The following is a 19,814-nucleotide window of genomic DNA, read 5'->3' as shown; positions in this document are numbered from 1 at the left end:
ATAGCCACAGGAACTTTGCTGCAAGACAGGCATATGTAACGACGACTTAGCGCTCTTAAACTCGTGTGTCATTAAATACAGTTCTCCTGACAACAGGCCAGCGAAAAATCTAACAATCTACAGCAAAACCATCAATTATTATGGGCGTTATAACATAGGTGTGCAGCTGGACGAAACATACACGTCGAACCCCCCCAGACGATTTAAATACCTGACGAAACATACACGTCAAACCACGCTGAACGGTTAGGTACAGGGACAACTTTACCTTTACCTTCCATCCACGCTCAAGTATTTACAGCAAGAAACTAAAATTTGAAACATTTATTCAGGTAAGCTGATGAAAGTATTTATATACTTTTATGTAAAATTATATTTTAATGCAACATGGAGTCACGTGACCCGAGCTTGGGAAGTAATCATATGCATGCACCTCTCCTCGACACTTCTTAGCTTCAACACTCCCCAACGGCTTCTGAATCCTGTGGGAAGTGGAGACTGGACAGCATCACAAGTGGAAAGACATAGCCTACAGCAGTGCCACCTATAAAAGTTACCCAGCTCAGCAGAACTCCCTGGTGGTGAGATGTCATGCTGGAATGCAAATGGAAGACATCTGACAGTCTGTGATACACCAAACAGTTCTGCCATAGAGCAAGATGAAGGAAGTGCTGAAAGAGCTCCATGGAAGATCTTCAGGGTATCTGCGTGACAACAAAACCCTGGAAAAGGTTAGGCAGTGGTACTACTGGATACACATGAGAAGTGAACTGACAGATGGTGCCAACAGTGTGACACATGTGCAGTATGCCAAGGCCTCTGAACCTAAAACCTGATGCATCAGCACAATTGCAGGACACTGCCCTTGAGGATTGCCAAGACCAGTTACAGGGTGCATGTTTGACAAGCATCTAGCCAATACAGCTGGGTTCTCACAATGAGGCTACGTCTGGTCATACTGCCCAACCTGGACCAGAGGAAAGTTGCCTAAGCTGCAGCCATCTTCGGAAGACTCTTACAAGGTGGTCACATGGATCAATGATGTAATCTACAGGACTACGCATCATCTCAGGGCAAAGATGATGGTGGCACCCCTAAACAGACTGGCTCCACATTTAGTTGTTACTTGGGATGAGCAAATTGAGGAGGGAGCAATGTCACATGACCCAAGCTCAGGAACAGAGTATGTGTGTGAGCCTCTCTTGCTCTAAACTTCTTGACTTCAATGCCACCTGTTGGTTTCTAGATTCTTTGTGAGGTACCATTCCTGTGATGATGGCTAAAGGCAACAGGGCACCCATGAAAAGTTTCCAAAATTAAATATCTTCTCCACAACAAATGTGTTGTGGAGTTCTTGAGTGGAGCAACTGAGTAAGCTGCTGAGTTAAAAGGACATCCAAAAGAAATAGACAAGCTGTGAAATGCCAGTGGTGGGTGCAACATGACAGAGCAATGATGGTGCAGTGACGCAGTGGTGGGCAAGATAAACTGATATCAAGATTATAAGTGGCTACTAGTAGCGCAAAAGTAACTGTTCTGAAACAAGATAAGCATAACAACATATTTATGCACATGTACACCTACAGATTTAAGCGGAAGTATGCTACATTTAAATGTTATCAACAATAAGAGATTTTGATAACTTCTGCATGTGTTTGGAAGACTACTACTGACTGTAGAATATAAAAAGTAGGAAATATATACAGTATAAAAACTCTTGTTTAATTATATAAAAATTGTAAACTTATGCAAAAATATGTACTGGGCATAATTTTGTTTCATTTTTTCCCCTACAACAATTGTTTGTAACATTTTGTTTTGTATCAGTGAACATTTAAGGAGTTCTGCTCAAGATATAAGCAGAAACATATACATGTCTTCATGTAAGGAGTAAATTACTTTTGTCTCATATTAACCAAAATTAGAATGTGTCAAGGAATGTTAATACTCCACAGCAGACTTCATTAAAATTAATTTGGCGATTCTCAAGTTCCTTCATGTGTACGTAGTGCGTTCAAGTTCTAAGGTCTCCGATTTTTTTCTCACAATAATCATACAAAAAATTTGAAACTTCTGTCACTTTTCAACGTAATCTCCCTGCAGCTGTACACATTTTTCACACCGTCGACGCCATGATTCCATGGCCACTGCGAACGCTTCTGTAGGAGTCTGTTTTGACCACTGGAAAATCGCTGATGCAATAGCGGCACGACTGGTGAATGTGCGACCACGGAGTGTCTTTCATCGTTGGGAAAAGCCAAAAATCGCTAGGAGGCAGGTCAGATGAGAAACCACTTCAAGGTTGTTTTCACGAAGAAACTGCTGCGTCGTGTACACCCAATGTGCTGGTGCATTGTCCTGGTGAAAGAGCACATGTGCAGCCTTTTTCGGCCGTTTTTCTCGCAGTGCTGGAAGGAGCTTGTTCTTCAAAACATCTTGGTAGGATGCACCTGTCACCATAGTGCCCTTTGGAACGCAATGAGTAAGGATTACACCATCGGTGTCCCAAAACATGGCCACCATAATTTTTTCAGCACTGGCACTTACCCAAATTTTTTTTGGTGGCGGTGAGTCTGTGTGCTTCCATTGAGCTGACTGGTGCTTCGTTTCAGGATTGAAAAACGGCATCCATGTCTCATCCATTGTCACAATTGATGAAAAGAAAGTCCTATTCATGCCTTCATCATATGTCAACATCGCCTGGCAAATTGCCATGTGCACAGCCTTGTGGTCGTCGGCCAGCATTCGTGGCACCCACCTGGAGGACACTTTCGGCATTCACAGGTCTTCATGCAGGATTGTGTGCACAGATCCCATGGAAAAGCCAACTTTGGAGGCGATGTTTTCCACACTCAATCTGCGATCCTCCTAAACAACTTTCTCAACTCGCTCAACCATGTTGTCAGACCGACTGGTGCGAGGCCGAGATTGTTTTCGTTCGTTGTCACACGACGTTCAGCCTTCTTTGAACTGTCGCACCCACGAACACACATTTTTCACATTCATGACACCATCACCACATGTCTAACTCAACTGGTGATGAATTTCAATGGGTGTCACACCACGCAAGTGGAGAAAACGAATGATTACTTACTGTTCTTGTAACGAAATCATCATTTTAGGTATCAAAAACATTCCTCACTCTCGCCGCCACCACTAGAGTTCTGTGTGCCGTACAGTGCTGCCATCTCCATCATGCATTCACAAAGAGTGCACACGTATTTTAAACTAAACCACATGTGTCTATCTGCTCACAGTCCTGAGAAAAAAAGATCGGAGACCTTAGAACTTGAACACCCCTCATACAGTGAGCTTGGCTGAGTGATTTTAATATGCACTCTGCAAGACTGCAAAAGCACCTAAAAACGGTTGAATTAACTTTTCTGATCTAATGGCAAATGTGTAAGTTTAAATTACATTAAAATACTGTGTAAAGGAAAATTAACACGGTAACTAGTAACTAAACTGCAAAATTTTACTGAATAAAATAATGAGGTGCAAAAAGATATCACACAAGTATATGTAATAAAGCATGGTTTACCTGCAACAGCTGTAGAACACGAACCCTTTTCTCTTGAATGAGATCAGCACCAAGAAGCCTAGTGAGGATGGGTGCAAATTTGTAGGTATGAATTAGAGCATGGCGAGCAGCTGGGTTCTGACAAGCATGCTGCAGAACCCCAATGGCACACCAAATAAGCCCTGACCTTGGTTCCAATGCAGACATAAGTTCATGAAGACTAACATAAAATTCAGCAGCAACACTGCTTCCAGGATCAAAGATACTCATGTCTGAAGTCACTCCCAAAATCTACAATGAAAACATAACTTGAAATGTGATATGAAAGTTTTGTGAGAATCAGCTATTTACAATGTATGGTATATGATCATCATTAGGACACTAAATAAGTGAATACACACCTGCATACAAAAAAGTGTAATATTCCAACATTTTATTAGTTTTTCATATTTTATATAATATGGTTTAATGAGATTCTTTGTTATATATAGTATATGTCCTATGCTGAAGGAAAGAAAGGAAACTTTCAATTACCGTTACAACACTTAGATTCAATATTAGATTACCATATGTACTTGTGTAATTACCTCCACAGAGTAACTATCCCACTCAGCTTATAAGAAAATAAAAAGATTTCCTTTTGAAACACATAACTGCATCTCCTGTATTTGATACAGTGGTTATTACTGTCAATGTCACAGGCCCCCCTCCTCTGTCAGATGGAGCCAGTTGTGCTAAATGCAGCCTCTGCCTAACTTTGTATTCACAGTTTTACGGACATTGGAATCACAGATATAAATTACTAAACTTTCTATTGCTTATACTGCAGCCTTCCTTCCACTTCTCCTTCCCCTTCCCCCTTCCCAAAAGAATGACCATCTGTCTTTGTAGTGGAAATAGTCACCAGGGAAGTAAAGTCATTGGTGTGTAAACATACATAAATTCTTCAAGCAGCATTCTCACACTTATCACATTAACCACTGCTTTAGCCTTCAATATGTAATTATGTCCCCTAACCATTTCTTAATGACTGCAGGGATTATGAAAATAACATAAAAACATTTGGATTCAAGCATCATCCAGAGATTAGGACTATCTCTATTGATTGGGCCCAACTGAGTAGGCTTTTACATGAGGATGAAGACAGAGTCCAGAGTCCAATCTCTGAAATGTTGTTTTCAAATAAATAAACAGGAAAATAGATAATGCTGAAAAAGTAAATATTTGTATTAATATACCACTGTCACAAAATTTTAGATCTTATTCAAGCATCATGTTTTAAAATTACACAGTTGCCATCATTAGAAAATAGGAAGGAAGAAATATGAACATGTCAAGAGAACAGTGTCTGCCATATGTTGCACAGCTGTGTCAGTATTACATAAAGTAACAGTAAGAGTCAGTAAGTACTGCACATTGTGCACTGCATGTGGCTTATGCATGTGAATAAGATGAACGTGTAGCAAGTAAGAGAATGGCACTGAAAGTAACTAATAATTACATGGCATAATCTAAGTAACATCTTAAAAAACAGCCATTGATACAGATACTCCTCAATTTATGAAACAGTTGGGTTCCAAAAATTTTGTAGAGGGTGAACTTGCATAAATTGCACATAACTTCCCTGTAAGAGTCAATATAAATGTCTGAGACCTGTTACAAAAAGTTATCAGAATATTCTTGCAATTACTTAAAACTAAATGTGTTGTGTAGACTGTTATCCCTTTTTCTTATTTGAATGTTTGTATCACTTCCCATGTTAGGCGGGTCCCTTGTCACAAAGGCATGGTACGTCCTCAGGTTGCAGATGGAGGAGATGGCCTCCAGATATGGAGGGTACCTGCGAATATATTGCATAAACAGTTGCGGGCAGCTGACAATGGGTGGTCTCTAGTTTGAGGCTTGGGCATGGGGCTACCACCTCATAGTAAAAAATTTGCTTCTTATGAAGGATAAGAAGAACCATTTGATCTGGAGGGATTCTTCAGATAAATGACCTAGCGAAACAAAATGGATATGAGATTTGGTACTTTGAATGTTAGAAGTATGTATAGGGCAAGTTTGCTCAAGGCAGTGGCAGAAAAAATCTCAAAATATGAGTTAGATTTAATGGGAGTACAAGAGGTCAGATGGGATGGAGGTGGTACCAAACCAGCAGAATATACATTTTCCTATGGAAGGAGGAAGAGAATCAAGAATTAGGTGCAGGATTTCTCATACATAAGAGAATCATATCAGCAGTTAAAAGGGCAGAGTTTGTTAGTGATAGGATGTCATATACTTGTATGGCTAAGAGGTTGTGATATCATAGTTCTGAATGTTTATGCCCCAACACAGGACAAAACTGATGATATGAAGGACAGGCTCTACAATGACCTAGAACATGTATTTGATAAATTCCCTAAATACCATATGAAAATGTTAGATTTCAATGCCAAAGTACACAGGGAAGACATTTTCAAACCAACAATTTGGAATGAGAGTTTACACAAAATTACTAATGATAACCAAGTTGGAGTAGTAAACTTTTGACACATCCAGAAATCTTATTTCTAAAGTACAAGGTTCCCACATCGTAAAATTCATAAATTTACTTGGACATATTCTGATGGAAAGATACTCAACCAAATTGACCATATTTTGATAGACAGGAGATGGCATTCAAGTATACCTGATGTCCAATCATTCCGGGTAGCAGACTATGATACTGACCACTATCTGGTGGTGGAAAACTTAGGGAGAGACTGGCAGTGAGTAAACAAACAATGCACACATTTCATAAGGAGAGGTTCAATCTCAAGAAATTAAAAAAGGTAGAGGGTAAAGAGCAGCATCATGTTGAAATCTCATATAGGTTCACAGCTGTGGAAAACTTAAAGACACTGAGGTGGATAAATTGTAGTGGTTACAGGATCCACGTGAAATCAATGGGGATAATCTGAATATAATATGTGAAACCAGCAGGAATTTCAAGAATGAAGAGGGAATATCTGAAAGACAAAATTGATGAGCCTGCAATGAACAGTGAAATCAAGATCAGAGACCTGTACAGGGGAATAAATTAATTCAAGAGGAGTCACCAACCTAGAAGTAACTTAATAAAGGATGAGATTGGTGATCTGCTTGCAGATTCCCATATTTTGAATAGGTGGAAGAACTGCTACTCTCAGTTACTGAATGTACATAGGGTCATTGATGTTAGGCAGATAGAAAGACATACAGCTGAGCATTAGTACCCAATCCTAGACATTCTGAGGTTGAAATTGTTCCTGCAAAGCTGAAAAGGTATAAATCGCCAGGTAGTGATCAAATGCCAGAAGAACTAATTCAAACAGGAGGTGAAATAGTATGTTATAAGATCCACATGCTAATTAATTCTCTTTGGAATAAGGAAAAATTGCCCGACCAGTGGAAGGAGTATATTATTGTACCAGTTCACAAGAAGGGTGATAAAACTGACTGTACTAATTATCATTGGATATCACTGTTATCAACTTCATATAAAATTTTAGCCAATATTCTTTCTCTAGGTTAAGTCCATATATATATATATATAATTATTGGGGATCATCAGCGTGGGTTTCAACATAACAGATCACTACTGATCATATCTTTTGAGTACATCAGATACTGGAGTAAAAATGGGATAACAATGAGGCAGTACATCAGCTATTCACAGATGTTAAGAAAGCCTATGACTCAGTTAGGAAGGCGGTATTGTACAGTACTGTCATAGAGCTTGGGGTACCCATTAAACTAGTTAGACTGATTAAAATGTGTTTAAACAAAACATATAGTGAAGTCCATATAAGTAAACATTTGTCTGATAGTTTGCCTATTCAAAATGGTCTAAAACAAGGAGATGCTTTATTGCAACTGCTTTCCAACTTTGCTTTAGAATATGCCGTTAGGAAGGTCCAGGAAAACCAGATGAGACCGAAACTAAACGGGACACATCAGCTGTTGGTCTATGCTGATGATGTGAAACTACTGGGTGATAATATAGATACTATAAATAAAAACACACAAACTTTAATTGATGCTAGTAAAGAGGTTAGTCTACAAGTAAGCACAGAAAAAACTAAGTGTAAACGGTGTGTCCAAGATCCGTTAGGACTCATTTTTTTTAAATTTTGCCCTGCAATGCCATATGTTGGCGAGTTGTGGCGTTAAGATTCTTGAAGTTTCAGCTGTGGCTGTCTATAATTCCAATGCGCAAGACTTGTTGCATCATGTGTTCTGACCTTGAATGTAACAGTACTGTTCTGATGCTAGTCGGAAAATGGCGGTTGAACAGAGAGGCAACATCGAATTTTGTTTGAAGTTAGGCAAACAGCCAGAGAAGCGTACAAAATGATGAAAAGTGTGTACGCAAAAGGCTGACAAGCTTACTGCCATCTGTGAGCCAACTGTCTACAGAAAATGTGGGAGCCTCGATGTCTCAGAATCCTATGTGCCTTCATGGCCTGTTATGGGAATAGCTTTACCTTGTATATACAAAACTATAATTCTTCCTGTGGTTCTGTATGGGTGTGAAACTTGGTGTCTGACATTAAGGGAGGAACATAGACTGAGGGTGTTTGAGAACAAGGTGCTGAGGAGAATATTTGGACTGAAGTGGGGTGAAGTAACAGGAGGTAGTAGAAAATGGTATCATGAGGAGCTTCATAACTTGTATTCTGCTCCAAGTATAGTTAGAATGATCAAGTCAAGAATGATGCAATGGGCAGGGCATGTAGCATGAATGGGGGAAGAGGAATGCATGTAGGATATTCGTGGGAAAGCCTTAAAGAAGGTGACCACTAGGAAAACCAAGATGTAGGTGGGTGGATAACATTAAAATGGATCTCAGAGATAGGATGGAATGGTATGGATTGGATTGATCTTAATCAGGATAGGGACCAATGGAGGGCTCTTGTGAACACAACAATGAACCTGTGGATCCCATAAAATGCTGAAGTTCTTAAGTAGCTGCACAATTGGCAGCTCATCAAGAAGAGCTCAGCTCCATGAGTGAGTTGTATCATTTCAGTATGAAAAAATCTTGTTTATAACTATTTACTTTAAAAAAAAAAAAAAAAAAAGAAAGACTGCAAGACACTGCTAAGAAATGGGATGATAGCATAATATCCCCGAAACTTGTGCTGCTGAAAACCTGCAACACTAACATCGAAATCATTCACCCAGTTGTCCTGAGACACATCCATGTTCTCTTTCTCTCAAATACTAGGGAACATATTAACAAGCTGTATTTAAAGCATTATTAAACAGTTTTCATATAACAGAAACAGTTTATATTAATAATAAGGAAATAATGAAAATTAATGCTCACCAATACCAAGCTAAATAGCTTGCTAAATGGATGAGTTGGTGATCTGATGAATGAGTCACTAAGTTGTATGGAGAAATGGTTGAAGATGATGATGTAGCAGATGAGACTTTGGTGGCAGACAAAGGAACTGAACTGATGACTAACTCAGCAATATTAAGTTTTGTATTTATGGCCATTAAAGCTGATGGTGAAAATTCAGTAGAGTTAATCTGCTGGATATGACTCCTTTAAAAAAATCATTCATCTTTGGTTGCTTCCCAGTCTCTGACTTCTTGTACAACAGAAAATGAGCACGTTGGGTTGCATTGTGAAGACAGATTTTTCCCTTCACCCTCTTGCATCCCCTGTCACCACAAACACAATAGTCTACTCCCGCTTCTCCCCTTCTCTCTCAATCAGTCAACAAGCAATTCACTTTAAAGTGAGCCACATTAACTGAAATTAATCTAAATCAACTGACTGCACTGAAATGAAATCACACTTTGAGCTCACATATGAGGAATACCTGACACCCACACCTTCTGTTCTATTCTATTTCACTTTAATTTTGATCTTTCCTTAAATTTTCAGTTCCAATGCTGGGAATAGCCATGTAGACTATCTCTGTGAAAGTGACCTAAATTGAGATCATAAAGCACACAGGAAATTATATTCAAGAAAACAAGAGTGAATTTAAATTAAACCCATGGCATCAGACAGAAAAAGGATCAAAAATTAGATCTCAAAATCTAAAGACGATACAACCCTCACTTTTAATATCATGTTTGATATCGGAAAAATAAATGTGAAACGGGTGCACATGAATTCAAAATCCTTTTGAAGTAGTACAAAAGAAAACATTCTTATGTTGCAGTAAATATGAAATTATGTTTGAGATGTCGACATATACAAAACTAAATAAGATAATACTTGCAGAACATTAAACCATCTTATTGTTGAAGAGTAAAACTTAAAATTTCCTGAATATAAACCATAAGTTCTTAACCTGCAAATGTCGTTGGAGAGAACTGGATGTCTTTTCAGTGCGATGTTTGGAGTATTCTGAAGCATTTCCTATAAAGGCTTTCATGTGCTGGTACTTCTCCATGACATACATCTGTAATCATTGACTCTGAAAAAAAAAAACACATAACTACTGTAAATTTACTTGAATTTATAAATGTAACTCAAATTAGTTATGATCTTCAATCAATATATAGTGGGCCATTGGTTTACAATGGTTTGGCATATGCTGATCTCAGTACCTGAATGATGACTCAGAAGCAGCAACAGCAAGAAACCGTTTTACAGTCTAGAGAAACCCATGACCTGCTGACAATTCTGGCTGGGATTAAGAAGTACCTGCAGAAGTTAGGCAGCATTGATCCTGAAGGGGAACGGAGCTGTTCTATTATAAAAGGAGTCAATGCAGTGCTGCAGTCTTACTACCATGTTCTACAGGAGAGGAGGCATCAAGCAAGGCAAACAATGTCCTTTCCTTACTTTAAAAAGAAATCTGGAGAGCTTCCAATTGATCCAAAGACGGAAAGAGCTAATCCAGTCGACCCTGACGATCCACATCCAGGGCATTGATCTCATCAACTATATTTTTTTATAGAATAAATGTGATCTAATCAATGTTTCTGATATTTATGTCTGAAATATATAAATCTTTTGTATTATTTTATGAAAGACAGTCTCAATTTTTGTACATCTGGAATGTATCCCATTTAAATACATTATAATTGGTCTTATTATTTATGCTGATTCGATATACACCAGCATCTTCAGGATCCTAACCCCGGCATAAAACACTGGTCTACTGTATCAAGCTAACAGACAGTACATGGCGCTGGTTGATCAATTTAATAACCATCTCCCATTAATTAAATAGATTCAGTGTTCACCTCAGCTAAATCAAAGAAGCAAAGTCCTTCTTGAAAAGACAATGGTCGCACAGGTGTTCAATAAATTCCAGGCCTGTTATGGAACCCAAAGAGTTAATTACCATACTCATAAGCCCCTATCCTGAGCCACTGAATCCACTAAAACTATGTAATATATATTTACATCATTTCCAACCTTCTGACTTCAACAGGTGCATCACTGCTGCAAGGATTATGAAAACTGGTATTTTAATACTGCCATGTGTTAATGACTAGATATGGGTTTTGAATTGGGAACTGGATTTAATGAATGCTTATAACTACAGCAGTCTCACTGTCTTAAACACTGTACAGATCACTACAACTGCAGCTCCCATAAAGTCTTCTGTTTCTTCACTAGTCATTGATAGGTAGCAGCTGCTAACAACGTAACTCAAAGGCTCACTAACTGCCAACTCCAACTTGCAACTGACTAACTTTCCTTGTTGGGCCTTGCAATATAGCCTCAACATGGGCTGCATAGAAAACACTGCTTCCAACAGTTCCTTTATCATCCATGTTAATTCATTGCTGCAGAAATGTGTTTACTATACCGTTTCTAGCAACAGTCATCTCTTCTTGTCAAACTATTCTGGCTTTCAGGCATCATGTCACAACATTATATTTCAATCTATGCCTCGGTTCTCCCAGTCAGTCTGTTCCATTAAATTTTGTTTGCCTTTCTAAACTCCCCCATGCATGCTACATGCAATACACATTTTATTCCCCTTACTTTGGTCACCCTAATACCATTTGGTGAGGAGTATATTTTATTAAGTTCCTCATTATATAACATTCTCCATCCTCCAGTCACCTTCTCTCTCTTGGGTACTAAGCATTCTCTTCTTTAACACCTTCCTTAGTCTAGGGGTAACATTCCCACCTCATGACTCAAGATATGCGGGTTCAAACCTGGCGGAGGTCGTGGAATTTTTAAGGGCGGAAAAATTCATGGAACAAGTCCTCCAGGAGGGACTTTAAGCTGTGGGTCCCGTGTTGTAGATTTACGGCACATAAAAGTTCCTCATGTCTCTAGGAGACCTCTGAGCAAAATTAGGCAAAAAGTTTCCCGCCCAAGTAGTTTCCAATGCCTCTGGTAGATGGGGGAAGTATTGGGTACCGAGGGCCGACCTCGTTAGCTGAACGGGGCTTATAGTACGCACCAGTACCGGTAGGGTATGGCGACTGGTAGAATATCAAAGGGGGACATACAATAGACTATTAGTCGCGGTGCATGGGGAAACCCACCCCCTCCAATAATAATAATAATAATAATAATAATAATAATAATAATAATAATAACACCTTCAATATATAGTCTTCTCTTAAGTTGACAAACTTGTACAAAACAACAGATGAAGTTAAAGCCCTCTTACCTCTAGAGTTTTTGACAGTAAATTCTGAACGAAACTGTAGTAAGTATTCCCAAATTCAATCTGCTCTTATCTTCTTCACAAATGTAATTTTCGTTAATTACGGTTGTTCCGAAATATTTTAATGCTGCTATATTTTTGATGCCTACCTGCCAGTAGCTACACTACTGCTAGTATAGCTCTCAGGGTCCTTGGCATACTCAAAGCCCCTCACCAAGATAAGGTGAAGACACCAACGAGGGGGTGACCAGAGTGGTTTGAACGGCTGTTGTAGTGCGATGTGGAAAGCAAATGGAAAACTACCACATTATCACTTTTCCTGGATAGACTCTTTCCACAAGCGGAAGATTGCATTAAGTGGAGGAACTGTTTTGTAAGAGACTGTGGACCTGTCATCTGACAGATTACTGAAGAATGAATGGATATTTTTGAAGGATTTATTGGCTCTTAATACTCTTGCCTCAAATTCTAGTGACAAGATATGAACATAGACTTGGTAGTCTCTTAACTAATTGCTATGCCTCTTTCCTAGTGCCTAACAGCGTTTCTATGTGTAGTGCTGTAACTCTGAAGTGGTGATGTGTCAGATACCCATTTGTTTACATTTTCTGCTCCATATTACCTCCTTGAAAACCTCTCAAGGTTTAGCCACAAGACTTTGTATCACCCTATGTGTGTGTGTGCACACACATGCACACATTACGGTTACTGATTTAAGTACATGAAATTTATACACATATAGAAACCCCTCATTCAACATAGACTTAGGTTCCTTGAGAATGACACATTAGGTAAGTCCATGTTGCACAAACTTAATATCTAAAGGTTCAAATAGGGAGATATGAAAATGGCCATATAAAGCATCCCATTAGTGGGGGGTGGAGTCCAACTGGGTCCACTTGGCGCGGCCACTGACTGGCCTATTGTAGCCTGCCCCGGGTGATTATGATGATTGAGAATTTGGTGGAATGAAGATTGGCAGGGGAAACCGAAGTACTTGGAGAAAACCTGCCCCATCACCACTTTTTCCACCACAAATCCCACTTGACCAGACCCGGGATCGAACCAGGGCTGCTGCGGTGGGGAGCCAGCGAGTAACCACTTGAGCTATGACACAGCCAAGTATCCCATTAATACCTAGACTTTTTAATACACAAATGAATGACCCTACCTATACTGCTTTAAAGTGATAAAAAAACACCTGAGTTTGACTAGGAGTGCACATCTGTAGACATTCTGAACACAGAGTATGACTTAAAATTTTCATAACACCTTAGCATATAGGTTGCAGGGCAAATGCAGTGTTCAGAGGCATAACCATCATCTCAGCATTAGGATGACTGAATTTAAGTTTCAAGGTCACATTTGGATCAAGTGGCATATACTTGAATTTTCTGTCAGAAGCAAATTCGCATCGGACTAGGATTTACTGTTATTTATTTACTCAATACATTCATTTCATAACAAGCACATTTTGGGTGCTGCAAACTTTGCTCTTCCTAGATAAGCTTTATAACTTATATGGAATTATTAATAATGCAATGATTATGTCTATTGCAGTGTATTTTGTGCTAGGGAATGTTTCCATGATTGTTCTTTGCGTGCTTTCTTCTTCATGTTGGATTATTGCCTGGCTTACTCTTTAAACCTGAAGATGGTGGCAACACGTTCTTCCTTAACGTCAGTTGACTACACTCCGTTATATCCCAGAAGACTTTTCATAACCACCACTGCAAAGACCTCAAAGCTTACGTTTATTATGACTCGTTCCACATCTTCTCTACTTGAAAATGCAATTAATTTATATCCGCCTAGGTATCTAATAATTTCACAAACCTTGCAACAAAACTCTGGCTTGAATACAGACGACTCGATATATCTGATTCTATACCGATGATGTATGCAATGGCAGATGTTAGGCCACAAGTCGGCGAGACATTCCTCAAGAGAAAGTATATGCAAATTCTACATCCGAGGAGCCTGAATGGTTCCTCAGTTAAGTGTAAAAATTGATATACGCAATGTGAAAGTAATAATTCGCAGAAAAACTTACTGTATACTAATTTCTTTTCCCTCGCGGCACCTTCGAATTTCGATTCTTCGTTACCCCACGTATACCAACACAATGTTCCAAATTTTCCTTCGACGGTAGCAAAATTTCTCTTCCTGTACCATCACCGAGAAATTACAGTAATATTAACAAAAAATTTCGAATGTTTGAACATGAAGATTGTTATACATAATACTATGTTCATTTCAGTATCGCTGCAAAAATAAATAAATCAGACACATTATGACACTACGTAAATTTGTTACAGTGTGTACAAATAAGCAACTTACAAGGACCATTTTCCAGCCTCTGATCTGGAAGCTCTGGAGCCTCTGAAGCATGGACAATACACGTCAACTTCCCGAAGTAATGCTCAGTTGTATCATGGATCACACATAAAGTTTCAAGTACCATAACGGTTGAACACAATCGATTAGATCGTATTTTATCCTGTATTCACTTTTATTTAATTTTGTTCATAAATTATAGAAGCAGGGGATTGTAATACTAGGGCAAATTCATATGCTGAATGACATTTATACTAATATCACGGAGTAGTCATTAAAATTATAAGTCATCCGTCTAATCAAGAAATTCCCCACATTTAATGGAACCTGAATACTAATTACTGTTCACAAGAGCGCCCACTGAGGCCCTGTGTAACATTCTACAACATGCTGGTTTTTGTGATGAGGAGTTGTTACTCATGCCCGTTATGCCTGTGCTATTGGTTCCTTGAATTGAATTGAATTGAATTTATTTACATTCTATAAATCCTAAGCAGGTTAGTACCTTTGGATACAGAACAAGTCAAAAGCTTACATACATAAGTACAGGCAATTTTAGCTTAAAAATTAATATAACTTAATTTTACATCATTCTCTATTTACATTGAAGTATTCATCTAAAGAGTAGCTGCATATGAGAACTTCCCTTTCTGGTGTCTATGGTTCATACTGCAATCCCAGTGCACATGTCTCGCCTTTTACATCTCTCACCCCTACACTCCACTCCTTTTGCATACTGCTCTGGGCTTGTCCTTGGAAACTCACTGCTGTCTAGGATCTGGTTCTGGGAGGTCAACCTCAAATTTGGTTTAGTTTCTCCCTCTCCAAAATTATTTTGGCTGACTACCTACTTATCAGAACAGTCTGATCCCTATGTGGTCGACCAAGGTAAGCTGTTTATTGTTTTGGTATTTTTCTTTCCTACCTTATGTGGGGAGACCACATAGTCTGTTACAGGGTTGTGTTTTTTCACTGACCCAGGAGTGTTCCGCCTGCCCCCCCCCCCATTGTTTGTATTTTTTCTTGTGGTGAGTTAATGGTTTGGCATTCCATTTCATTAATTAATATATACATTTGTATTACATTAATATTATTTTTGTGTGTTGTTTAGTTTGTACCCTCCCTCAATTAATTGAGTATTTCATTTCCTCTGATCCACGGCTGTATGGGTGTTTACTGAGAACTAACAAGATAGACAAAGAAGGTGGGGGAGGGGTCATGATGAGTTTTTACTCATGCCCAATCCCCAAACTGGAGGGTCAACCAATGTCAACTGTCCGTTACTGCTTATTCAAGTTGCAGCTACCTTCCACAGCTAGAGGACATTTGCACCACTTACATTTCTGTTATATAGTTTTTACCATACTCAGTATTTTAAAATATTGTGGCATGCTGCTTAAAAGCCGAACAATGAGACGTCCATCACTGGTCAATGGCTAGCAATTCCTAGGCAGCAATGCCTAAGAAATTGTTGCCCCAGAGATGAAAGTCTAACAGTGGGGTTTCCACCATTGCAAACGAACTGTTTGAGGCAGACATGTATTCCCACAGCAACAAGATTTATTGCATAGCAGTGGGTGTAATGAAACCCTTCGACAAGGTGTTCCATAGTCAGCCAGAGTGCAGGATATAACAGTCCAGCTCCAACAAGAGACCAGTAGAGTTCATATCCATCTACAGTAGAAGCAAGTTTGTATCTGACAAGAGACCAGTTAGTTTATATCCAATGAGAGCTAAGGACAGTCAAGCTCTGAGCAGAGAAAAAGACACTTCACTGAGATTAGCGGTGTGAGAGTGTATAACATGGAAGAGGAAACGTCCGAGGACATTATATATGTGTGAATAATTGTATCTGTGAGTGTAAAGAGTGATCGTCCAATAACTATTCATCCAAATCTGAGACTCACACAATTTCTTGTCACATTGCCTAGGAAACACGCGACAATATAAAGTGTGGTGCTCATACCCCACCACTTGCCCTTAGATTATTCCATTGATACTTAACACCACTATCTTTAATTTCCTAAATGATGCTTCAGCACTCAAAAAGAGTACTATGCAACCCCTTATACTGTGCTGGCTCAACTTCAGTCCTGCCAATGGATGTGCTATGAGATTTGCAAATAGCAACAGATATACTGCAGCCCCAACAGATTATATTCATTACATTGCAGAAGTCATTCAGGTCTGAATGTCCTACACCAAGCATGAATAGTCCAATCTATATCAATGGGTGTCTAAGTAGAGAACGAACTTTACTCCTATTTTGTTAACATTTTGTAATGTGTATCCTAGTGGCCTCTGTAGTCTAGGGATAACATTCCCACCTCATGACTCAAGGTACGCGGGTTCAAACCCGGCGGAGGTCATGGAATTTTTAAGGGCGGAAAAATTCAGGGAACAAGTCCTCCGGGAGGGACTTAAAACCGTGGGTCCCGTGTCGTAGATTTACGGCACGTAAAAGATCCTCATTCTCTAGGAGACCTCTGAGCAAAATTAGACAAAATGTTTCCCACCCAAGTAGTTTCCAATGCCTCCGGTAGATGGGGAAGTTATCGGGTACCAATGCCAGTAGACGGCCCACCTCGCTGGCAGAAAGTGGAGAATTATTGGGTACCACTGCCAGTAGAGGGCCAACCTCGCTGGCAGAAAGGGGAGATAGCGGGCACCAGTAGAAATTAAAGGGGGACGTACAATAGACTATTAGTCGCGGTGCATGGGGAAACCCACCCCCTCCATACTGAATAACTGAATGTGTATCCTGATGTATATTTTGCTTCACAAGACATACATTCTAAAATCAGTTAATAGGTAAATCTTATGTGAGTTAAAGATCTGAAATGAAGTGCTCTGTGTTTGCATGCTATAGAAACCAAATGTGTTAGTAAAACTGATTAACATTTTGTGTCTGCCAGCTTAAATATTTCTGGGAACACTCATCATTATTATTGCATTCCCCAGTTACAGACTGAACATACTGAACCTCCTGACTTCTGTGCATTCTTGAATGTATGAACTGGGCCCTGCTACATTTGAAGTGATGTTACAATGTGCCATTGGTTCTGAGAATGATATACTTGATGCTGAGGAATCTTCTGCTACTGATTGTGTATTACTTGCCTTACCATTATGTCAAATGCTTTTCATTCCGTGACCAGGAAAACACTGAATTTCATTTCCTATCAATTTTATAGTCTCCATCAAAATACAATCTACTGGGTCTTACAGGACTGATACTGGTGACAATACTCGTAAATGTCATATTTTACATTACCCCCAAAACTTACAAGCTTCTATAAGAAACTAAAATTATATCTTTCACAATTGGGAAGAAAATCTGCTTCAGCTGGAGCTTTATTTATGTTAAATTACAGTAGTCAGTGACAAAAGGGGAATAGCAGAGGTTGGGTTTCCTCTCATTCTGCTGGGCAACAGTTATAATCAGCTATAAACACACTTGCTACCATCTCTTAGAGAGAAAGATATAAGAAAAATCTTTCCTGGAATGTCAAAAATGAATTTCACAGATATCCTGCTCATATACAGTGTTCTGCAGCATAATGGCCTGAACATTTAGGGGGTATCTTAATCAAATATAACTTTCAGCTGTTTCTACATCAACATTATTTAGCACTTAGTGGATTTTATCTGTTCCCCTGAACTGAAAATGAGCAAAACAGGAGGGGCTTAAGAATGTTCTGGAAATCATCAAAAGTGCAACACAGGAACTAACATCCAGCAACAATAATATAAGATGTACTTCAATAGATGGCAAGACTTCTGGACTCACTGTGCTCAATCAGGCAGACACTACATTTAAGGGATTAACTTTGATTAAGAGGCATGACATTTTGTTTCTACATTTTGTTCTACTCATATCATATTCAGCAAGCATTGCTCTCATTAGTGACTCAAACATCCTATTTGATGTATGATGATGGATGGTGCTGACTTCATACATGACATCCCAAATATCTACATTGACTGCATAAGAAAGTTGGAGAATCTGCATAAAAACTGAGATCTGTCAGAGCTGAAGCCTGAAACACCGACCCATACAGCTTGAACAACACATAGTGCAGGCTTATTATAGTAAGACATTCTCACTTAAATTCTATTTGTTTATTAAAATACATAACAAACACTGTCATTTTTTTATGGAAAACAGCACTCTTGAGAAAGGGAAATTTCACATCCTATCAACACAGCTCACAATTGACCCTGTCAGATTTTTATCAAACCTGTTGATCCTATATATCTTACTGATGTATTTTATTTAGTGATGCTTTAATTGACTCAAGACTACACAACATCCACAGGCAGAATGATTATTGAACAATGAATCTGAAAGAATGTGGCAGGAAGTGATCATGCTTTGACCTGAAGCATTATCCAAGCAGATGTCTGGAGGTATTGAGGAAAACCACACAAACCATTAGTAAGAAGAGTCACTGGCCTGGCTGAAATTTGAACTGGGCAGTTCAACTCAAAAGTTTTATCACTTCAGTCAACTGACTTGGTCCTACAGATGTAAGTGAAAATGACAAATTTTAGTCCTCTGCATCCTGTACTACTTCTAACAGGTGTTCAAAATTAAAAAGAAATGTAATTTTGTGGCATGATGCAGCTTGTAAGAACTTCAGTAACTGGGGTCCAATTTTGAAAATCATCTGTAATAGTTTTTATTTTAAACTTATATTATACAGACAAACTTACATTATTAAAAGTGACTTGTCTATGTAGGTATATTAAATTAGCTACAGAACTGGCATGCACAATGTGTGGTAATCTGTATTACTTTCCCCTTGACAAATTTTATAGAAGGCTCTCAACACTGTTCATCCTTAAGTAAAGCAGCTATGAGTCCAAAAACAGTGAAGAATGGTGCTTTAAGGCCTGTAGCAGCCGTAGTTTGTTGAAATACATCTTCACATCACATGTTCACTGGAGCTTTCAAATCTACCAAAGTGCACTGCACAAAAAAGCATTGTCACGTGTTGGGTGTATAACGCGACAAATAAATTCACGCTGTATTTGATGTAGCGAATTTTATTTCACATTCACACTTACAATCACCCAAATTACAATCTGACAATTACTGCTATCTGCAGTATCACAAATACTACACTGCAAATGCTGGTAACTCGTAACTAGTGAACTGATTCGGAACTAACTCGTAGGTAGCTGCCTTGAGAACTAACTGTGAATAGCCTTCGCTGCTCCTTATGTAGCCTCGTTCCGGACAACACAGAATACGGCCACGTAATAGGCACTCTTGTTGCCTGGCGCCGTGTTGCTAGCAACGCTGTCCGGAGTTGTTTACTGCTGCCTAGTAACCGCGGTATCCC

General features: G+C 39.0%; 1 protein-coding gene across 3 annotated transcripts in view; it reads right to left on the bottom strand.

The window, feature by feature from the left end:
• Positions 1-14,542, bottom strand: part of LOC111866181 (CDK5 regulatory subunit-associated protein 2) — a 44,103-nt gene extending 29,561 nt beyond the window's left edge. Inside the window, exons 1-3 of one of the 3 annotated variants that reach the window (XM_023854877.2) lie at positions 14,470-14,542; positions 9,838-9,963; positions 3,542-3,811 (exon numbers count right to left, since the gene is read on the bottom strand). In XM_023854877.2, the coding sequence (XP_023710645.1) occupies positions 3,542-3,811; positions 9,838-9,948 (381 nt within the window). In that variant the 5' untranslated portion in view covers positions 9,949-9,963; positions 14,470-14,542. Of the gene's footprint in view, positions 1-3,541; positions 3,812-9,837; positions 9,964-13,965; positions 14,130-14,182; positions 14,243-14,469 lie in introns of those variants that run through there. The other 2 variants (XM_023854875.2, XM_023854876.2) reach the window with 2 other exon arrangements.
• Positions 14,543-19,814: the final 5,272 nt, after the last annotated feature.

Source organism: Cryptotermes secundus, unplaced genomic scaffold, assembly GCF_002891405.2.
Source record: "Cryptotermes secundus unplaced genomic scaffold, Csec_1.0 scaffold599, whole genome shotgun sequence".
Classification (NCBI taxonomy): Eukaryota; Metazoa; Arthropoda; class Insecta; order Blattodea; family Kalotermitidae; genus Cryptotermes; species Cryptotermes secundus.
The sequence above is the reverse complement of the archived record's forward strand: the minus strand, read 5'-3'. Positions and strand labels throughout refer to the sequence as shown.